The sequence below is a fragment of the Cryptomeria japonica genome, chromosome 2, assembly GCF_030272615.1.
Source record: "Cryptomeria japonica chromosome 2, Sugi_1.0, whole genome shotgun sequence".
In the NCBI taxonomy this organism is placed as follows: Eukaryota; Viridiplantae; Streptophyta; class Pinopsida; order Cupressales; family Cupressaceae; genus Cryptomeria; species Cryptomeria japonica.
In genome coordinates this window covers 264,364,682-264,384,871 of record NC_081406.1, presented here as the reverse complement: position 1 = coordinate 264,384,871, position 20,190 = coordinate 264,364,682, and the positions used below count along the sequence as shown (strand labels likewise).

The following is a 20,190-nucleotide window of genomic DNA, read 5'->3' as shown; positions in this document are numbered from 1 at the left end:
GGGATTGCACCTCGAACTTCTCCCTCATGGAGAAGAACTCATTAACAAGGGATTGCACCTCGAACTTCTCCCTCACAGAGAAGACCTCATTAACAAAATTTTCATGATGACGTGGCTCCCTCTGAAGCTGAAATGTCAGGCTCTCTCTGAAGCTGAAATGTCAAGCTCCCTCTGAAGCTTAAATGTTAGGCTTCCTCAAGCTCCCTTTGAAGCTGAGATGTCATGCTTCCTCTAAAGTTGAAGCGACAAGCTCCCTCTAAAGCTGAAATCAATCTTCTGACCTCTTTGTCCAAGGTTACTTCTGACGATATGTCAGACTTCCCCTGAATGTTGATTCTTCCTCTGCGAAGAAGTGCAAGCAATCTTCCTTCCTTGAATGCAATCTCTGATTCGTCCAACACGGTCGAGGGTAATCTGCTTAGTGCCCAGATACAAAAAGTCGTTGCAATGCTCCATACTGGCAATCACTCCATTTCCCTTGAAGTACTTCCTCACGGACTCGCTCAGCCCATTAAAATAAGCCTTAGCCAGTTCCACCCGCCCACCAAGGCCCTCACTCAACAACTCCAAAATATGAATAACGTCGACCTTCACGCCATCGATCCACGCCCGGGACAAATACAAGTGCAATGCATCATAAAGTTCCGCAGCACACTCTGGCAGAACGAGGCCCACGCCATTGTTAACAATCTTATCAACAGCCTTGGGGTCAAAATTTCAGACGGCAATTTTGTACTCCCAGGGCGCACACCACCCCAGTAACCACAAAAAGCGTGCCAGACATGCACATAATCCAAACTATGAAACTCCATTTTGAGATCCCTCACAAAAGCACAAGATCTACCTTCAAGCGGTTAGGCTCTATAGAAGGAACCCGCTCTGATTCCATGTTGATTTTATGGTAGTGCTCGTTAACCACAGGCAAACATCAGATTTGTTGCCTTCCCAACCATAGACGATAAGCTCTTATCGTCACCCCCGAGCACACTACATGATCTTGAGGTTTTTGAATTCATTGCTATTGATGCAATCGTGACCTTGCATATATATGAGTCAATACTTCGACCATATACTTTTAGCGCCAAGGATAGGGTCAGATCTATATATTACAAGTTACATATGAGTCTCCCTTAGTTGCAAGTTACATTTAACTTAATCACAAGTTACACACAAGTGGTTCGCCCAAATAGGGCATGCCCCAAATTAGACTCATACAACTGAGATATCCAAATGCCAAGGCCGACAGGCCACTTGGCATTTTGTGCACTAGGTTGGCCCTAGAAGGGATCCGACCTAGCTACACAACAACAACACTTGTGGATTTTTTGGCGATTTTTATGCCATTGTTACTCTGTTTCCCTCAGCTTCAGTCGGTATTAGTGTCAATGACAACCTGAAAATCTTAAGAGCAAGTTCAGTTGAATATCCATCTGACAGGGATGAACTCTTGTTACATGTGTGCATGCATACATGCATATGTATTATGTATATATGTATACAGACATACACTTCTTACTAGCCAACACCTCAGATCAAAAAAAATACCTTCTAAAAGCTGCAAGGATCAAGGATTTATGAGATAAATAAAAACACTTTCCCTACCAGAAAATAGAAAACTTCTTTGTGGACATTTCACAGACAATTCTTATTATCTAACTCAGGAAGTTTCTCTGGGTTCAGTGAGAAGAACACCAGCTTTATACTACAAATACATGAGGGAACTTTATAAAAGACAATTTTCAGCTTCTAAGAAGCCAGATGAATAAAATGTCATGACAATTAATTCCATTCAGAAATTAGAAGAATACCAGCTTTATACTACAAATACATGAGAGAACTTTATAAAAGACAATTTTCAGCTTCTAAGAAGCCAGCTGAATAGAATGTCATGACAATTAATTCCATTCAGAAATTAAAGCAAGAAAGATTTTGAAACAAATTCATTTATTGCAACTAAGATCTTTATCCATGAAATAAGCATAAACAAAATTTACCTCATAAAGAATAACTCCTTCAATGCATCAATACCAACTGCAGCATGACGTTTACCAGCTTTAGATGTCACCATTGCTGCACAAGACAATGGTTCTCATTTATTGTCCAACCATGGGAGCCATGATATTATTGTCAAAAATTAAAAAAAAGCCAAATCATAAGTGCATTTTCCACATAGTGATAGTTAAAAACAAAATAGGATGCAAATCAAAACATTTCCTCATAAAATTGTGTTTGTGCTCTTTCCAACAACTATTTTTTATTATTTCATACAAAGATGAAAAACTCTTACTCAGCAATAACTCTTTTGGCCCAAAAATTTTGAAAACTCAGGACTTGGCATAAAATCAGGAAATAATCGGCAAAAACTCAGCAAATTTATTGAACATTAGAAAACATATGATTCTTAAAATATTCTTGAAAAACACACATATACACTGAATTTGTAGAGAACGTATTACTAATTTCCATCATATATTAATCAAAGATTGAGTTAAATACATATTATATACCAATAAATAAGTGCAACCTCTAAATGAATTTGAGTTCAATACATATTATAGAGGATTTGCATTGCTTGAATCTCCTTTCTGTAGAATTAAAGTTCTCTACTTCAAATCGTCCATAAAATAAATATTTTGTTCAATAGCTGGCATTGGCATGTGCACACAAAGCCTTTCAAATTTTCAGCTCATCTTATACACATTGATGAACTTTGTCAGCCTTCACACCATACCTTCAAGAACATGGTACAAGAAGCATGAGACTTCCACATGAAACTACCATATCATGCAAAAACACCATACTGAAGTATTCCTCACACATACACCCAAATGATTCACATTCTTCCCACAAAGATACAACATCCCTTGAAGGCACCTATTTTTAACTTCTTGTGGATAGGTACACAGTTACACTAATTGATTCGCAAATGGTGAGGTGTAAGGTTATGTAATCAATTGCATGATAGTGGTCGGTAAAACAATTCCCGACAAATCATTACTGCAGAGTTATTTGAGTTTTTCTCCTGATTTTTTGTGATTTTTTTCCAATAAATCACCCCAATTTTTTCAAAAAACTCGCCCAAGAGTTATTTGCAGATTAAATAATGGCCATAAATGACTCACAATAAATCTGGAGTTAAGTAATTTTTTGCAGATTTTTTCATCTATGATTTCATGCAACCAAACAAACACGAGAAATTCTAAGAAAATGATAAGTTAATTGGTACAAAAATTATAATTATAAGTTAGTGACTTATTTATACAAAGCTGAACAACTCATCATTGATTAAATATCCTTAACAATTGATTAAAAAACAATCAAAGGCCCATTCAATAATATTACAAAAATAATAACACATTATACAGGGAGTGAAGCAACTTAGGCTCTTTAATCCTTCTCAAAATGCAGAAGTAGGAAATTATGATAACTTAGAAGTTCTTGAACTGACAAACAAACCTGCCGCTGGCACTTGTTCTGAACTCTAAATTATTATTAATGTTTCCTTCTTACAATAATAGATGGCAACACACTTCATTCACATCAAGGGGAATCATCACACTGATAGTTCAACAATAATGGGAACTAACCTGGAAGATCTCTAGGAGAGACAAGGTGACCTTGAACAGATTGTGAGGCTACTGGCAACCTTTATTGGCCTTGAACATTCCTACCAACCTTAGGACCAGGTAACTTTGGAGATGACAGGAAACTTAACTCATCTTTCAGATTCATATTCCCTTTACTGACAGAACTTGGTTTATTTTTAGATGTCTGCTCGGATATTTTATGGCTTAGATTTTTAGCAGTTCCTCAAATCATTTGAATTATATCGCAAATTAACTTTTTTATATTTACCCAAGCTTATTTAGCAAAGATAATAAGATATGTCTTTGGTGTTCAAGGCAACTTGTTTGATGCATTTCATAATCATGAACATTAGCAGAACAGCCTGGTCAATGGAGTTAACAAACTTAAAGCTACAAAGCCTTAATTTGAAAAACCATAAAAGCGTTGCTAAACTAAATTTTGATGGTGTTGCACTGAAAAATTAATGACTTGCTTAAGAATGAGCATTCAGGGACGGCAACAAGCAGCTCCAATTGGTGTATGAAATTTATGTGGGTAAAACAACAAATACTATAACTGAGGAAAAAGAATTACATAACCTGAAGGAATTGCATTTTAATGGCAGTACTGTCATTCTGATTCACACAATGATGAAAGGCAAATCTAAAGCTTCACAACTGGTAAGACATTAAAGATATTCATGTTCACATAAGGCAAATCAAGTGGTCAATAAGAACGCAAACATCAAAGTGAACCTTTGGAATCAGGAAGCTCACGAGGGTAAAGCTTTGTTTCCCCCCTCCCAATAAATCTTCAATTTATAATAGCCAATGATCATCACAATCGAGCCCTAGCCAGCCCCATTGCCATCCATCATATAGAGTGGAGATATAATGTGTACTAGAGAATTATGTACAGTGGGTCTATTGCAGTTGTTGAGTTTTTAGCTTGGCTAGGAACATCTACAAAAGTTCAGTGTGAACATGCAGACAAAAGTTCAAGTTTGTCTATTTTGCATTTCGCTATGAAGAGCTAAAGTGAAAGTAGTTTTTAAAATTTTTTAGCTAAATAAGTCTAAATAATGTGTAGATAACATTAGTGATTTAGAGTTATCTTCCATCTCATCCTTATAAGTGATAAGGATGCAAATTGTAAATAAGGCTTATTTTTGGAAGATTAAATTTTTCACTGAATAGTATAAAGATAGGAGCAATATAGAAAGAATGTAAGGCTTCAGAAGTTTTATAAAAATTAAGAAACTGAAATTGTAACATGCCAGAACAACATAGTACATATTTTTTATTTCCATGCAGATATGAGTTCTATCAGTTGTGGAGGTACCTTGTAAGTTTATCGAAGGAATGGAAAACAAATATGAAGGTGTAACTATCTGTATATGTTTCCACATTTGGATAATTTCAATATTGTGTAATTTATGCAATGTTAACATTAAGATATAATCACCAGATATTTTGAAAAGAAATCACTCGTATAATGTGGATGGAACAAGATGCTATCACAATTAGCATGATTTCTGCAAGTGGATTTGTATCTCCTCTGCCCTAGTTAAGTTATTCTGTTCCACATATGTAACAGGTTAGCTCTTCAGAGGGCCTAGTCAATGGTGAGTTTGACGCACACAGAATTAAACAGTTAGGTGACTCTTTTTGCACTTAAGATGCTTGGATTTTCTCTAGTGAGAAAGGGAAAATGGGGGTGGAAAAGAAAATAATTAGAGGTTAGCATGACCACACATCTGGTATGATTTTAAGGGAATCTTTTTCTGTGTAAAGAGAGGAACAGAATAAAAAAAAAAAAAGAATCCAGTATTTTCTGTGAAGGACTTTTTGTTATAAGAAGAATGAGGAAAGGGCCTTGTTTAGGCCTTCTCTTTCCCTAACATACCCCACATTTTTCCTATTTTCTCTGTTTGCCGTGAAATATGGCCTTCCTTGATATGGAAAGGAAGGAAAATATCATCACTTCCCATAGCTTAAACCCGAATCTCCTTTTCCACTGCAATCTCTTTGGTTTGCAGGATTGCCTGTGCAGCTCAGCAAGCAAAGTAATTGTAATGTTCCCAAATTTTCATAAAGTGACTTAATTAAATTAATTAATTAAGTTGTCCAAAAAAATGAATTTATTTCATGAGGATGACTTTAGCTTGATTAATTTAATTAAAATAAAGTGAAAATAACAAAATAATACTAAAAGTCACTTTATTAAATAAAGTTCTCCAAATTATATCAAATATTTAAGTCAACCTAATCTTCTAGGTGTTTCCTCGAGTTCTTTATAAAAAGATTGGCTGGGTGAAGTAACGCATGCTTTCAGAATTGATAAACGTTTTATGATTTCTAGGGACAAAAACCTTCAGGAGTTTAACAGAAGGGCTGAACGAAAACCCAGTTCTTCTGAAGAGGTGGATTCGTGACGGAGTCTACATCTATGCCAAATTTGTAAAGTCTCCACTGGAGACAACTATGCAGTAATAATATATCTGCAGGTCTGAGGTAATTAATATTTTGCATCAAGCTGGAAATAAAGAGATTTTATTCAGAATATTATTATTGTCGTGGTTTCTCAAATATCAAAGAGGCTTCTTAAGTGCTGAATATATTATTCAAGCTGGCATAGCATTTCGGGGTCAAACAATTTATCATTGTCAGAATATACTGGACATCCGGTGCCATGAATATTCATTAGGCTCAATTCTTGTTTGGGCGACCTCTCTATGGCGAGCGATTAATTGTTGAATTACATGCTAGTACATACAATAGTGGTATGTTTAGTCTTTGCTCCTGGCTACCTGTTGATGTGTTTTTTACGCACATGCAAACACAAAATAAAATACCCAAGAGTGTCTTATCCTCTCTTGAACAAAATCTCTCAGATGTTGAAGATTAGCTTACGGATCATTAGAGAAGACTCCAAGGTTCATGAATGTAGGGTCACTATGTGTGGATAAGTTCGATGGTTTGATGTGATTATGCTGGAATCACAAGGGGACTTACATTCGAATACCTGAGTGCTTGATTTACTGGAACTTAGATCCTATCTATTCGACTGGAAGATAAAAAAGAGCAAAAGGAATAGGGTTTGAGAGGTCTATGCTAGGACATAGAATGTAAGAATATAGATGAATGACTATATGGAATCCTACTGAGTGAATTTTCACCATCAACTTGAACAATTTGACACAAGCTCGGTGCAATCTTCTAAGGATGTTTGAAGGATGTTCGAATCAATACCATCAAACATTGATCACCATTCAAGTTAATGCATAAGCAATGAGTGTAGAATGATTCGAAATTAAGCTCATATCATTCCAGTTGACCACACAAGGTGCACTTACAAGCAACAAGAGGGTAGTGGTATGGACTAGGCGGATTCCACATGAATACATTCAACAACTTCTTCCATCCAATCTAATCAACATGAAAATAAATTGAGAAGTAGAACCATGAGGCTTGTTGAAATAACAAATTTCACCATATCTTCAATGAAAAGAGTATCTCATTTACAAGTCATACCAACAATTCTTCCCTCCTAATCTACTCTAATTGCTATTCTAATTGCTATTCTATTCACTTTTCACTACTATATTCACTACTAGCTAACTATTCACTCTTAGCTAAGAAAAGTATTCCATTTTTGTAGACGATAGAGCTAAACCAGCTCATTCCTACGCTTAAAGTTTAATGCATAGGATGAAAGTTGGAATGAAAATATAGTTGTGATTAGGCTAAACGTACCTTGCTAGTAATTCGATCAGTCATACCAAAATGTAAATGGAAATAATGACAAAAACAATGTTATGGATACAATACATTTAAAAAAACTCAGAATTTTCCTAAGGATTGAAACACAGATTACAAGTAACATTGTTGTAATAATAATTAAAAGTTGTGGGTGGAACGGAAGCCAGAGCGGCTAGACAAACTAGATCTGAAAAGCATAGACACAATTAGAATCAAGCATAAACATTTGAGATGGTTAGTAGAACCAAACAAGGAATTAAAAGTTAGAAATCAGAATATTAATATGAATTCCTCGATAGGATAAGCACAAAAGTTGTGTTTTTTGCAAATTAGCAAATTTCCGGACAATGAGAATCTTGGTACAATTAACAATTGAAAAGATAAATGCATATTATGGTAAACTAAGTTTCCATACTTGTGAGCAGGAAAGAGAAGTTAACTAGCTCATGAGCATAAGTATGGAACTAGTAGGTATCATCAACAAAGAAGATAAAAATAAATGAAAAGTGTTTCATAAAGCAAGATTAATAGCAAGTGGTTCTTATTACAACATGTGTTTTCTTCTAAGTCAGAAACATATGTGTAAGCCTAGTAAGCCTCAAATAGAGTCAGTATGTCGATAGCATAAGAGACAGTCTTGATGGCTTGGAAATATATCACTTGTTTTGCTCTAACCAAGTCAAAGTCATACTAGTTAGAAGTTGCCTATGGTGTATGATCAACTAGGGTTGCGTAGGGTCAAACAGATAAAACATAAGGGTCGGGCCTTTCCAATTGGAAGTGGCACGGGGGAATAATACATTTGTGGTCGGGCGGAAAAGCACCCTAATGATACTTTCCCTCTTGTCAACGTTGTAAAGATAATCTGAAGGTTTAGGATGAATCCAAGAAGCTATATACACTAAACCTCTCTTGAAATATTGTTTAGTAAATGTTTCAATTACGTTTCTTATTTTGTTATGCTCATGCAGATCAATCTTGAATTAGTGTAATTTATATTTTCTAGATAATTTCATTTCTTTTATTAAAAACAATGCTAGCTAATTCTCTAGTGTTAATTTTCAGATTCAATGTTGTAATTCTTAGATGCTAGTTTATGCATGTTACGATGGTTAATTCAAAGTGGAGAAGATGGTCTAATGCAAACACTATGGAAGGGCTTTCACCTCAAATTTCTCCATCACAGAGAAAAATGCATTAACCCAATTTTCATAATGACATGGCTCCCTCTGAAGCTGAAATGTCAGGCTCCCCTGAAACTGAAATGTCATGCTTCCTCTGAAGCTTAACCGTCAAGCTCCCTCTGAAGCTAAAATCAATCTTCTGACCTCCTTGTCCAAGGTTACCTCTAGTTATGTATCACCAACTCAGCTTTATGGCAACAAGTTGTCTCTAGACTTCAACCTGTGATGCTTCCTCACAGGATGCCTCAAAATCTTCCTTCCTTGAAGAAATGCTTTCGGCCATCATCTCAGTTCTATGACTGCAAGCTTCAAGCTCTTTCTCCCTTGAATGCTTCTTGGTCTGTCCTTTCTTTATCTCGAAAGACCTCTTGTAGAGCATAAGCAAGAGCACCTATTGCTTCACTAAAATCCCCTTCATATTCCCCCTGAATGTCAATCTCTTCATTGCAAATAATTCCAAAAACCTATAACCTGAAGAGCAACAGGCTGTGACGAATTATCCTACATGTAAGGGGCAAGTTTCTCATGGTAAGTACATTCAAATGCAGCTTATCTACTGCCAATGTAAATAACACACATATTTAATGACAACATATGCAATACATGAACATTAAAGGACTACTTATCTCTTTATTGATTTTCCCAGCCATGTATTCAAGTGGAGACCCTGCAAGTCTTGAGAACTCTCTGTGGGTAATGAAGTCATCGTTGTCTATGGTGTAGCAGCATCACTGTGGTCTGCACACGAGGTTGTCCAGTATGGAAACAAAGATAACTAGCCAAGGTAATATTAATATTGCATAATACAAGATGACATTGTTCCCCTCCACCATGATTTTTGGGCACCACGTGAGTTACCAGATAAGTCTTTATGGTTGGCATGCTTCCCACAATCTTGTGTGTAGAAGGAGAGGTGAAAAAAACTACTATCAATCTTATCACAACCAATTCGAACCAAGCTCTGATACCATGTTAATTTTATGATCAGACTGATAACAAAGAACAGAAAACAATAAACACAATACACATAACACAGTAGTACCCTGGGAAAACCTCCCTCTTGGAGGTGAAAAACCCAACAACAATTATCTCAGTTTATATTAGATCAAACACAGTGGCACAATTACAACATTCCCATGCGAGGGCAGAATAATCTGAAAATGCTATGACCTTGAATATCCTTCAAATGCAAACCGCTGTCACTGTAACTTCATTCGGCAACACTGAAAGATGTTCGCTCAGCTTGGAATACAAATTCGCCAGCCTTTAGACAGATTCAGGAACCCTAGTTGATTTGCCTAATCAAGCGATAATTCACTGATCTCTATCAGGAGTAATTCACTGCTTGTAATCAGAAGTAGATCACCGGTTATGATCAGAAGTAGTTCGCTGCACATTGATTGTGATTTGATCTCAAATCACCTTGCATATATAGGTGACTTTGCTCTCAATAGACCTCTAGTCGGCCTTGCATATTTTGGTGCCAAGAATCATAATTACATTATGAATTACAAGTTACGCATATAGGTCAGGACCTATTGCAAGTTACATCATATTTACAAGTTACATGAATCGCCCCAAATGAGGCCAGACCAATACATTACAAGTTACATCATCTTGCATAATTAATTCGCCCATTTAGGGCCGGACCTGAATCAGATCATAGCGCCCAGCATAAGCATTAATTTGTTGCCCTTTATCATGGCTAAGGCCGACAGGCCACTTAGCCATCTAATCGTGCTAGGTCGGCCCTAGAAGAACCCGACCTAGCTACAACAACAACACTGTTAATGCTTTGCAACTTCAGGACAGACTCCAGCTTTGCAGTGGGATGTTGACCCAAAGGACGCTGCCCAGATTGATGAGGAGGATACAGGAGGGACTGGTTGGAGTTCCATTAGATGAGCCAGACCCTCGTACTCATAGTGGCAATGACTCAGCTTTTGATTTTGATGCAATGTTGGCAAACGCCGATTAGAGGAAGCTATCATACTTTCCATTACTATGTTTTACAGTTTTCGACATTTGTGACTTTTTCATTTTGACATTTGTAGTACAAACTTGTAGCCTTTGAACATTTTCGTGTATGCAGCATTACTATTTTCCAAATTTATATCATACGCACATTGACATGAATTATGTAAGCAATTAAGTATTACTATTAATTTGTTCTACTCTCATGTGAACTCTATTGTTGTGTTTTACTTTTGATTCTCTAATGCATATGTCAATACAATTAAAAATGCAACTTTATCAATGTTACTGTTATCATATGAATATCTGAAATTTCCCTATATCTTTAAAATAAATATATAGCCGTCCCCTTTGCTGTCCCCAAAAATGGCCTAAAATTCCCATCCCTGAAACACGTACCTTATCCCCCCATTCTAGAAGCTTGGTGGAACATAGGTTATTTTAAAAGTTTGTCCCCCCATTTCCCCTCATGACATGGCTTAGGATCCTAAAAAGAGAATATGCATTGAAAACCCTGGTAAAAATCTGCCTAACAGTCTTATTTGTAGCTTTAATTTGAATCATACAAGATGCAACAATCTGAGAGGAGATATTCTTTTTAAGATGTTCCCAAGCCCGTGGGGACCCAATACAAATTTGGCAAAACACGCAAGAAAGCCTTAGACTCTATCCAGGTCCAAGCTAGGCTGTAGTCAATGAACAGCTGTTTGTTGCCTCTGAAGTTTAAATGTTATCTTTTGTATGTATGTTCAGGTACTTGGGGAAATGGAATCTTTTAGAAATACGATCATTGAAGATATTGATGTGGAAGAAGATGATATTTTGTACAACCAACCTCTGTTTTTCCTCATTTATTGCATTTTTTAGCTGCTAAAAAAGACTCAACTTTTTAACTGGGAAACTTTCACTACTTATTGGAAGACTTCTACAAGGAATCTGGAGTGCGTCAAAGTTGCTCTGGCTAGACATGCCTCCTCATTATCCAGATGTTTTGAAACTATGATTCCTCTAAAGACATCTGTTCTAGTCTGGATAATACTTAAAGACTCTCCAATTCAATGGGACATAGTGTTCAGGGAGGAGAGATCTAACTTTGTGTGTGTTGTCTTGCTCAAGGTTGAGAAAAAAATTTCATCATCTACAAGGTGGTAAACAAGTTGTCTCTTCTTCTTGGCATGAGCGATTGCTAAGATACAAAAATCTATATTGGGTAGGTATAAACAACGGCTCATATCACAGAGAGAATAGCTCATTCACTTGACAGCATAAAAAAAGAAAGGTCTGTGTAAAGAGCATGGTGTTAAACTGGTCTCAACAAATGATAAGCACATTTCAATTTTATTCCTCAGAGCACACATTCTGTATATTGGTCAAAATCTAAACCATGGTTTAATCGTTTGCCATTGCAGCTGTACATGAAATAAGAGTTGACTTGGAGTAGCCTCCGCCTTTAACAGCATAAAGGTCAATGAGTACACTTGTATGAAGCTTGGCAGAAGTAACATTAGACTTTTTATTTTCTTGGAATTTTGACTTCTATATGTTTAAGGTATCGCTCTAATGACCAATGTCCATAAGAAATCATTTCTTTGATGACCTTTCTCTAATGTATTTCAGTAAGAACCACAAGGCAGGCAGACCCACAAAGCACACAAGAACCTCTACGAACTTGAGAGTTGGAGGGGAAATAGTTGTTAAAAGATCTAACTCTTTGGGCTTTTCACAATCTAGCCTTACGAAACATTGTTGATACAAAGTGTCTAGGTTCCCACTACCAAGGGTAATGGGTATTACAGTGGTCCTACTACAATGATTTTAAGAGGAAATGGCATAAAGTTGCCCGGAAATTTTGGTTTTATTAAGAAAAACAGGTTATGTGTGCCCAATATCCTAGCTTGTCTCTAAGACAAGAAAACTTTTTATTTTACTCTACATATTGAAGGTTACTAAAGTGAGTCATAGCAGTATTATCTTACACAAAGAAGAAACCAATGTGAACCTTTGCTTTCAAGTTGTCCAGATAACATGAACTCGGTAGATGGGAAAATAATAATAATCATCCTCGATTATATCAGAGGGTAGCATACCCATGCTCAAATCATTGTAAGGAAGTAGATTTGTGATAATTACTTCAATGAAAACTGCAATCTCTTCCCAGGATAGAACCTGCCTCTGTACAGGAACAGAAGCTTAATTGAATATAATGTGAAATCTTTCTTTGTTCCACAAGATGACTGTGGCAACTAAATTCTTTCTCACAAAGCCGAAAGTATAATCAATTTACAAAAATTAACCAATACATTTAAATTCGCCCTATTTCAAAAATGCAAATTGCAGAAGAAGAATGCATGTCAAATGCACAGGGGCTTAATTAATCAGCTTGCTGCCTTAGAAAAGAGGGGGGGTTGGGTGGGAGATTATAGTTGTCATTTTTCATCATCAGAATAGCATTTGAAATACAGATTTCACAGGAGAACAGGGTTTTGAATGCAAATTTGGCAACCGGAGAGATTTCGTTTTTTTTCGTTTTGGGAGTTGAAAATTTACATTAGCTTTTCAAACATAGCAAAAAAAGGCATGTGAACATTAAATAGCCCAAATAGCCAGCTGCATACAATATCTTGGATGCAAATTGATTATCAAAAAATAAACCCAGACATACCAACAAAGACATCGAATCAATGCAGTTGCCTATCATAGCTTAGGACATGGTTTAAAAACAAACCCATGTGTACCATCAACAACAAATAGAATCAATGCCTTATGCAACAAAGGCACGTTAGCTGTGCTAATTTATTTAGAAAGCGACCTCAGATGTAGCACTGCTATAAGTTGATGTAACTTTTCTGTTCCTTAAAAGTAACATAAATGAAAACTCAAGTGGTCCTGGTGTGGGTTAAATTAGATAGCTTACAAAGAGCCAGCTCGGAATCAAGTCTTGCTAACTGCAAGTTCCAACACGATAAAGGATGAAACCAAGATTGTGCCGCAAGCAAATGATTTCAAAGGTCAATTATTCGTGCAGCTGATGACTAAGGGCTACAAGTGCAAACAGTTTTTTGGGATGTTTATTTTCTTAAAAAAAAGAGCTAAGAATGAAAATAAGACTTAAATGAAATTGGAAATAAAGTTTCTCAAGAACCTGTTATAAACAGTTTCCATATCGGCAATCTGAATCGCAGTATTTAATTTATAACCGGAGACTGAAGTCCGTAAGATTGATGAAACTTTTCTGTTTTTTTAAGTAACATAAGATACGCTTATTTAGAAGGAAAAACAGCAAAAACAAATATCTAAAATGAAATTGAAAAAAAAGCTTCATCAGTACGTAGTGTGATTCACAAAAGTTGAGTACAAAAACTTAATATCGCAGGTGTTTCAGAAGCATTCTTTGAAATATTGTTAACTGTGGAAACCTAAAAGCACTGCTAATTCAATAAAATTAGGTCGATATCAAGATGAACAAACCTAGAACCGTATCAAGTGCCTTCAAGTTGGCCAGAGGATTATCCTGCACTAAAACCGTGATGGCTGCCACTCTGTCGGCCGTTGTTCCCGACTTCTGCGCCATGGACACCATACGCATATTGCTGTTCTTTTCACTCTTCTCCTCGTACTCCGAAACGTATTGTTCCATCAACTGCCGAGCCCGCTCGCTTTTATTCTGCACCAAACTCTCCCACGCCGATGCGCTAAAATCAGCCGCCAGTTTCGCAGAGCCTTCGCCCTCCGCCCGAAGCAATTTGGCTTCCACTGCAGCTGCATCTGCATACCACGGGCTCGACAATGTACTAGGTTTCATCAAAGGAAGCTTCGCTAAATTTTTGGCAGCGTCACTAATTTGTCGATCCGGTTCCTTCTCTGCTAAAGGCGGAGGACCTTGGCCTTTGAAGAAGCCATTATCTTTCCTGCTATTCTCCTGCCTGTTGCGTCCATTACCCTTTGCAAACTTACGGTTTGCATTGCTTTTTTCTTGTTTGGACTTTGCTGCTTTCGGGTTTCCATCATTTTCCTCTGCTTTAGAGAACTTTTTGGAGTGGTTTTCATTGGGATTTTTAGCTGGTTTTGGAGGTTTGATTGGTCCAGTTTTCCTGAAATCGGTATCGTTGAAACCAGAATCTGTCGCAGCAGGTGCTGATGCCAAGCCAAGTGAGGAGGCAAATGATGCAACTTCTGCTTTCAGAGAATTTACGTCAACCTTTGACGTTTTACGGTTTTTTGAAGTGGATTTAGGGTTTAAAGTTTTAACGGCACCCATACTTTATTTGCTGTCTATATCTTTAACAGTCATTAGTTCACAGCATTGAAGCTTGTAATACAACGGTTCCGTATGTTCTCTATCGTGCAGATTTTCGGTCCGCTTATATGGAATTCCGATTTGTGAAAATGTACAACAGAGCTGCGTTGTTCCTTAAAGGCGTGTTTATGTGTAGGTTTTTACGGCAACGGCGTTTCCTCTCAGAGATGGACCGAGCTAACTTCGACCATCAAGATTTCCTTAAAATATGAAAGATAATCAAAACAATCCTCTCCGTTCGTTCTACCCTGTAATTTGCACCTTACAAGTCTGTAAAGTTTTCCGAATGCATCTGTACCTCACACATTTGCCCATTCCTGAGTCAAAACCCTAAAAATCTTGTTTCCCATTTCGCAGACATAGACAGAATTTCTGCTCCTCGCATAGATGCAAGCTTTGACTATATATTGTAATTATAAATTCTAAGTATGTCATAAAACTGTATATTTTTAAATTATATATATTATATATTTAATACTTCTATATTTATTATTGAACTATTATTTTTAATACTTATATTTATTATTATAAATAACATTTAATATTTTATGATGTAGATTGATATTTTTATTTCTAATATACTATTATATATTTTTAATATTATTAGTCCCACCTTACATAATGTGGAGACTAATGTTTTCATGGTCAATATTTGCAATTAAATTGTTGTTTGGAAATCTAGAGAGACAATTTAAATTATAGTTTTATGTTATTTCTTTATTAAGATGATTTTTCTATTAACTTTTGCTATTTTCTAATTGGCAAATGATATCTTCCTAGGGTGTTAGAAAAAATTTTAGAAAAAAAAAATTGTCAAAGGATAAAAAATTAAAAGAGTTTTTTTTAATGTTTGTATTACGCGAGGAGTACAGGTTTCTTAATGTTAACATTAAGGTTGCATCTGACATTTGTAATAGTCATTAAGGTTGCAGCTAGCATTCGTAGAATAGTCAAGTTTTTTAATCTTTACATTAAGACTGTCAACTCCCATTTTGCTTAGTATCTCGAGTTATCATGCATGGTAAGATCACAGTGCCTACATATCCCAATCAGGATTTTGTTACAAGATTGGATTATAAACTGATTTCTAAAATGTATATAAAGAGAAATAACTTAGATAACTAAATGCACAAATAACAAGAGAGCTTTACCACAATATGAGCATCCTCCCTTGTAGTGCTTGATAAATTTGACCTTAATATCTAACGTAGGAGTTATGACTGCTATCAATAAGTTTGCTTGCAATGAGACTTGTGAGAGCTAAGAATTTTTGACAAAATTTCAATAGAAGAGGAGACAAATCTTGCTTCGAGGAGAGAGGCAAATATGTTGTCTTGAATGAAGAGGAAAGGAGTTTTGTTTCTTGGAAGGGTGGGAAGAGTCATTATGCTTTTGTTTAAGCAATACAACATGCATCATAAATAAGCCACATGGAAGATGACCCTTTAAATCTCAAAAATTATCGAGACATTAGAGTGTCAAACAAATATATGCACACAATGATATAGTCCAAGAGAATTATGCTAATTTTTGTGAGGTGGAGTGATAACACTTCCTTTGTCATTATTGAAGTCAAATATTTGAAATCATGATGTAGATTTTATCAAAAATATTAAAATTAACACAAGTGTAATGCAAAAGTGTGGAATTTCTACCATGTGCAATTTTTTGTTAGGATTTAGGTGTCACCGACCTTATAAATCTTTAATTAATTGTTTCCTGGTGTCTTTTTTAATTTACCCATAAGAGGTTAAACTATTTAACCAATAATGAGAAAGAGACCATGTAATGCTAGAGCTACTTGTATTGTTTATCCTTTAGGAAAATGACAAAATAATTAGGCGTCCCTTTTGGAATCTCCTATTTTGAGGTGCTTGGAGACTTGTCACGAGTTTAAAGTGCACGTATGACGGTTATGAAAATCATTGTGGGTTCTTATGACAAGCATTTATGACAAAAACTCCTATATTGATCTAGGGGTGCCCACATTAGCTAGTTGTTGTGTGACAGTCGTAAGAAACATCTGTAAGATGCTATTATGGGAGGTTGGAATGAGTTTTTCCGAGTGGTTTTGATGCTTGTTGTTTGGTGATATAATAGTGGTATTCATCCTCACAAATTTCTAAAAATTGGGGCCTTGAGCTAGAGTTCTTTATTTTCCAATCTTGTTTAGTTGTGCAAGGTAACATAATGTTGTAGGAAAAAAGATGGAGGAGCGCAGGAGGAAGCTAGGGTTTTCAGGCGGAGGTGTTGCTTGATCGCGAGGATGGGAACACGATCATGGACAGAGGGTGAACCAGCGGCCATGGTGTCCACCGTGTTCAAATCAGTGGCATCGGCAGGAGATGGGAAGGAGACAAAGGGAGATTTTTAGTTGGGGGAATAACCGATTTCCTTTTGAGCAAGATAAATCCAAATGGGGCCATTCAAGGTATCTGAACTTTCCAAAATGGAGCAAGCAGCAGTCGGAGGAAAGGTTGAGGAAGAAATTCCAAGTACCCCCGAAAGACCTTTCCCTAGGTGGGATACCGACAACGTCTGAGAAGCGGATGGTCAGTATTTGCATTGATTCGGAGGCTTGGAAGGAATCGGTACAAATATTGCGCGACAAGGCTTTCTTCATGAAATGGGGAGGTGATTGGCCAGCTTTCCCCAAAGTGAGAAATTGGGTCAATGAAGAATGGGGGAACCACTTCGAGATAAAAACTCTAACTAATGGGTTTTTTCTTATCATTGTCGAGTCAGCTAAGGAGAAGATTGCACTGATGGACTCGGGGCCGTTTTTGATGTCGGGAGTTGGTTTTTTAATCAAGGATTGGACCCCTAATTTTGACCCAAGACAAGCCACCATTGAGGAAATTCCTGTTTGGATAAGATTGTACAATCTCTCGCATGAATACTGGAAGGAGGAAGTTTTCAAGAGTATAGGTGAGTAAATAGGGAGATTCATCAAGTAGGATGAAGCGGTTGATAAACTTAGTTCATGCATGTATGCTCGAATCTGTGTTATGTGGAAGCCTCATCCAGGGCTCCTGAAGGTTGTTGAGATTAGGTCTCCAGAGGGTGTATGGAGACAAGATATAGAAATAGAAGAAATCATGGTCAAATGTAAGTCCTGTAAAGAATGGGGTCACGAGGACCAGGATTGTTTATCTGGGCAAAAGGGGAAAGGAAGGGCAGATCGTGCTCTGGAGGAGCAGCTTTTAGCAGGTTCGGAAGCAAACCAGAGCTTGGGCACTCAGAAGACCAATCTGTGTTTTGTTCCGGAGGTCGCAAGGGATGAGGTTCTTCGCCATAGCCCAGACATGCAAGAAGGGATGGAAGCACCACTAGACTCTTGCCCTAGTCAGGTTATGTTGTAGAAGGTCGCTGGCTTGGATGGAGTAAAGTCTGTTGAGATGATGTCGGGCGGAGTGGGTGAGCCGGCTATTAAGCTTCTTCAGGTTCAAGGAGATTGTCTGGGTGAGGAGAAAGAGGGTCGAGTTTGTATGGGAAATGGTGGGGGAGTTGGTTCTCATGTAGAAGGGAAGCTAATGGAGGTTGCGATTGGGCCCGTTTTAAAGGATTGTGCAGTCGGTGGGGGTTATTCAACCCAACATAGGTTCTACAACACCTCGGCGAATGGGTTGAAGGGACAAGGGATGGGTTTAAATGCAAAGTCCCTAGTAGTTTCAAAGGATTTGATTGAGAGTATGGATGGTAAAGCAATCAGTTTTAAGGACATCCACATGTCCCCAGGCAAGGTGAATGGATTATCAGCAGAGCTGGAGTTTGAGGAGGAGGAAGGATTTAGCGATGATTCTCTGGGGCTGTCGAAAAAAATTGGGGAGACAAAGCTTAGGACTATCAAACAAACTAAAATAAACCCCTCTAAGTCTAAAGGGAACTTGAGAGGAAGGAAGAATAGGCAGAAGTTGCTCGAGGAAGCAGGCAACATGAAGGGACAGACAAGACTTCTAAGATCCGGGAGAGACTTATTCTCTCCTGGGAAGCAATGAAGTTCCTAATCTGGAATGTCAGGGGCTGCAATGCCCCTGACAAGCGACATTTGATCAAAAGAGGTTTTGATCAAGCCAAGCCGGAAGTTATTTGTATTCAAGAGACTAAGTTGGGTCGTGAAGTAGCTGCTTGTATTTTCGGGGTAAGGCAGAGATGGTCTGGACACTTTGTGGATTCGGATGGGGCATCAGGTGGGCTAGGCATTATGTGGAATCCATTGGTTGTTCAAGTGGATGTTGTCTCAAGTTCTAAGCATTGGCAGGTGGTTAAGGTGATTTCGAAGACTATGAATTTCTCTTGTTTTATTTTTAATGTCTATGGGTCGACTTTGGCTGTAGATAAGTGCAGATTATGGGAGAATAACTCTAAGCATCTAGAGGAAGTGAGGTCATCTTTAGCAATTGTTGCTGGAGATTTCAATGCCACCCTTTATTCCTCTAAGAAGCGTGGAGGGGTGAGGAGGTTGAGTCGGTCGCAATTAGACTTCCAATCTTTTGTTAATGGGAATGCTCTATTTGAAGTGGCAGCTAAAGGTGGGAATTATACATGGACTAATAGGCATAGAGGCTTTTCTTATATTGCTGAGAAACTTGATAGATTCTTCCTTGCAGGGGATTGGAATTTAGCCCCTTTGGTTTTTGAGGCTGAGGTTTTAGCCATTTCAGGATCGGATCATTTTTCGGTCTCCTTGGTTGTGCAGAAAGATGAAGTTCCAATTCGATGTCCCTTCAAGGTGGAAAAGATGTGGATTAGGGAACCGAGTTTTAAAGAGCATGTAGTTGGGTGGTGGAAGGAGGCCCCAGCGGTGGAAGGGTTCTTGGCCTATCATTTTTTCAAAAAGCTTAGTTTTGTGAAACATAAATTAAAATCTTGGAATAGGGAGGTGTTTGGTAATATCTTTGATGAAAAGAGAAGGCTTGAAGGAGATTTGGGGGCTTTGAATGCGAAAGTCATGGCAGAAGGAATGAATGAAGTGGACTTCCTCACGGAGAAAGATCTTCTTATTAAATATGGAGGAGTTTTGCAGATGGAGGAGATTTATTGGAAATAGAAGTCGCGAGAAAATTGGTTGAAAGCGGGTGGCAGAAACATGAAATTCTTCCATAGTTCGGCGAAAGCAAGGCGAAGTCTTAACAGAATTCTTTCCTTGCGGCTTGCGGATGGAACGATCACTGAAGATCCGGACCGCATAGGTAAAGAGGTTGTTGACTTCTTCAAAAAAATTTGGAGGAGAAGTGGGATTGCTCAGTCAGGCTTGCAGATTGAGCTTCTGGAGTTAATCCCTCCCTTAGTTTCGAGGGAGGACAACATCATGCTTGAGGAGCCTGTTTCACTGAAGGAAGTCAAATCTACTGTTTTTGGGTTAGGTGGGGAGAAAGCACCAGGACCAAATGGGTTTCAGGCTTTC

At 37.5% G+C, this 20,190-nt stretch overlaps 2 protein-coding genes across 3 annotated transcripts in view; one reads left to right on the top strand and one right to left on the bottom strand.

Moving 5' to 3' along the window:
* Positions 1–15,188, bottom strand: part of LOC131056095 (protein SLOW WALKER 2) — a 136,544-nt gene extending 121,356 nt beyond the window's left edge. For both annotated transcript variants that reach the window (XM_057990434.2, XM_057990435.2), the window contains exons 1-2: positions 13,955–15,188; positions 1,995–2,070 (exon numbers count right to left, since the gene is read on the bottom strand). In XM_057990434.2, the coding sequence (XP_057846417.2) occupies positions 1,995–2,070; positions 13,955–14,744 (866 nt within the window). In that variant the 5' untranslated portion in view covers positions 14,745–15,188. The remainder of the gene's footprint in view (positions 1–1,994; positions 2,071–13,954) is intronic.
* A 3,589-nt stretch (positions 15,189–18,777) lies between these two features.
* Positions 18,778–19,833, top strand: LOC131859930 (uncharacterized). The gene is made up of 2 exons (XM_059214219.1): positions 18,778–19,587; positions 19,693–19,833. The coding sequence occupies exons 1-2, from the start codon at positions 18,778–18,780 to the stop codon at positions 19,831–19,833; spliced, it is 951 nt and encodes a 316-aa protein (XP_059070202.1).
* Positions 19,834–20,190: the final 357 nt, after the last annotated feature.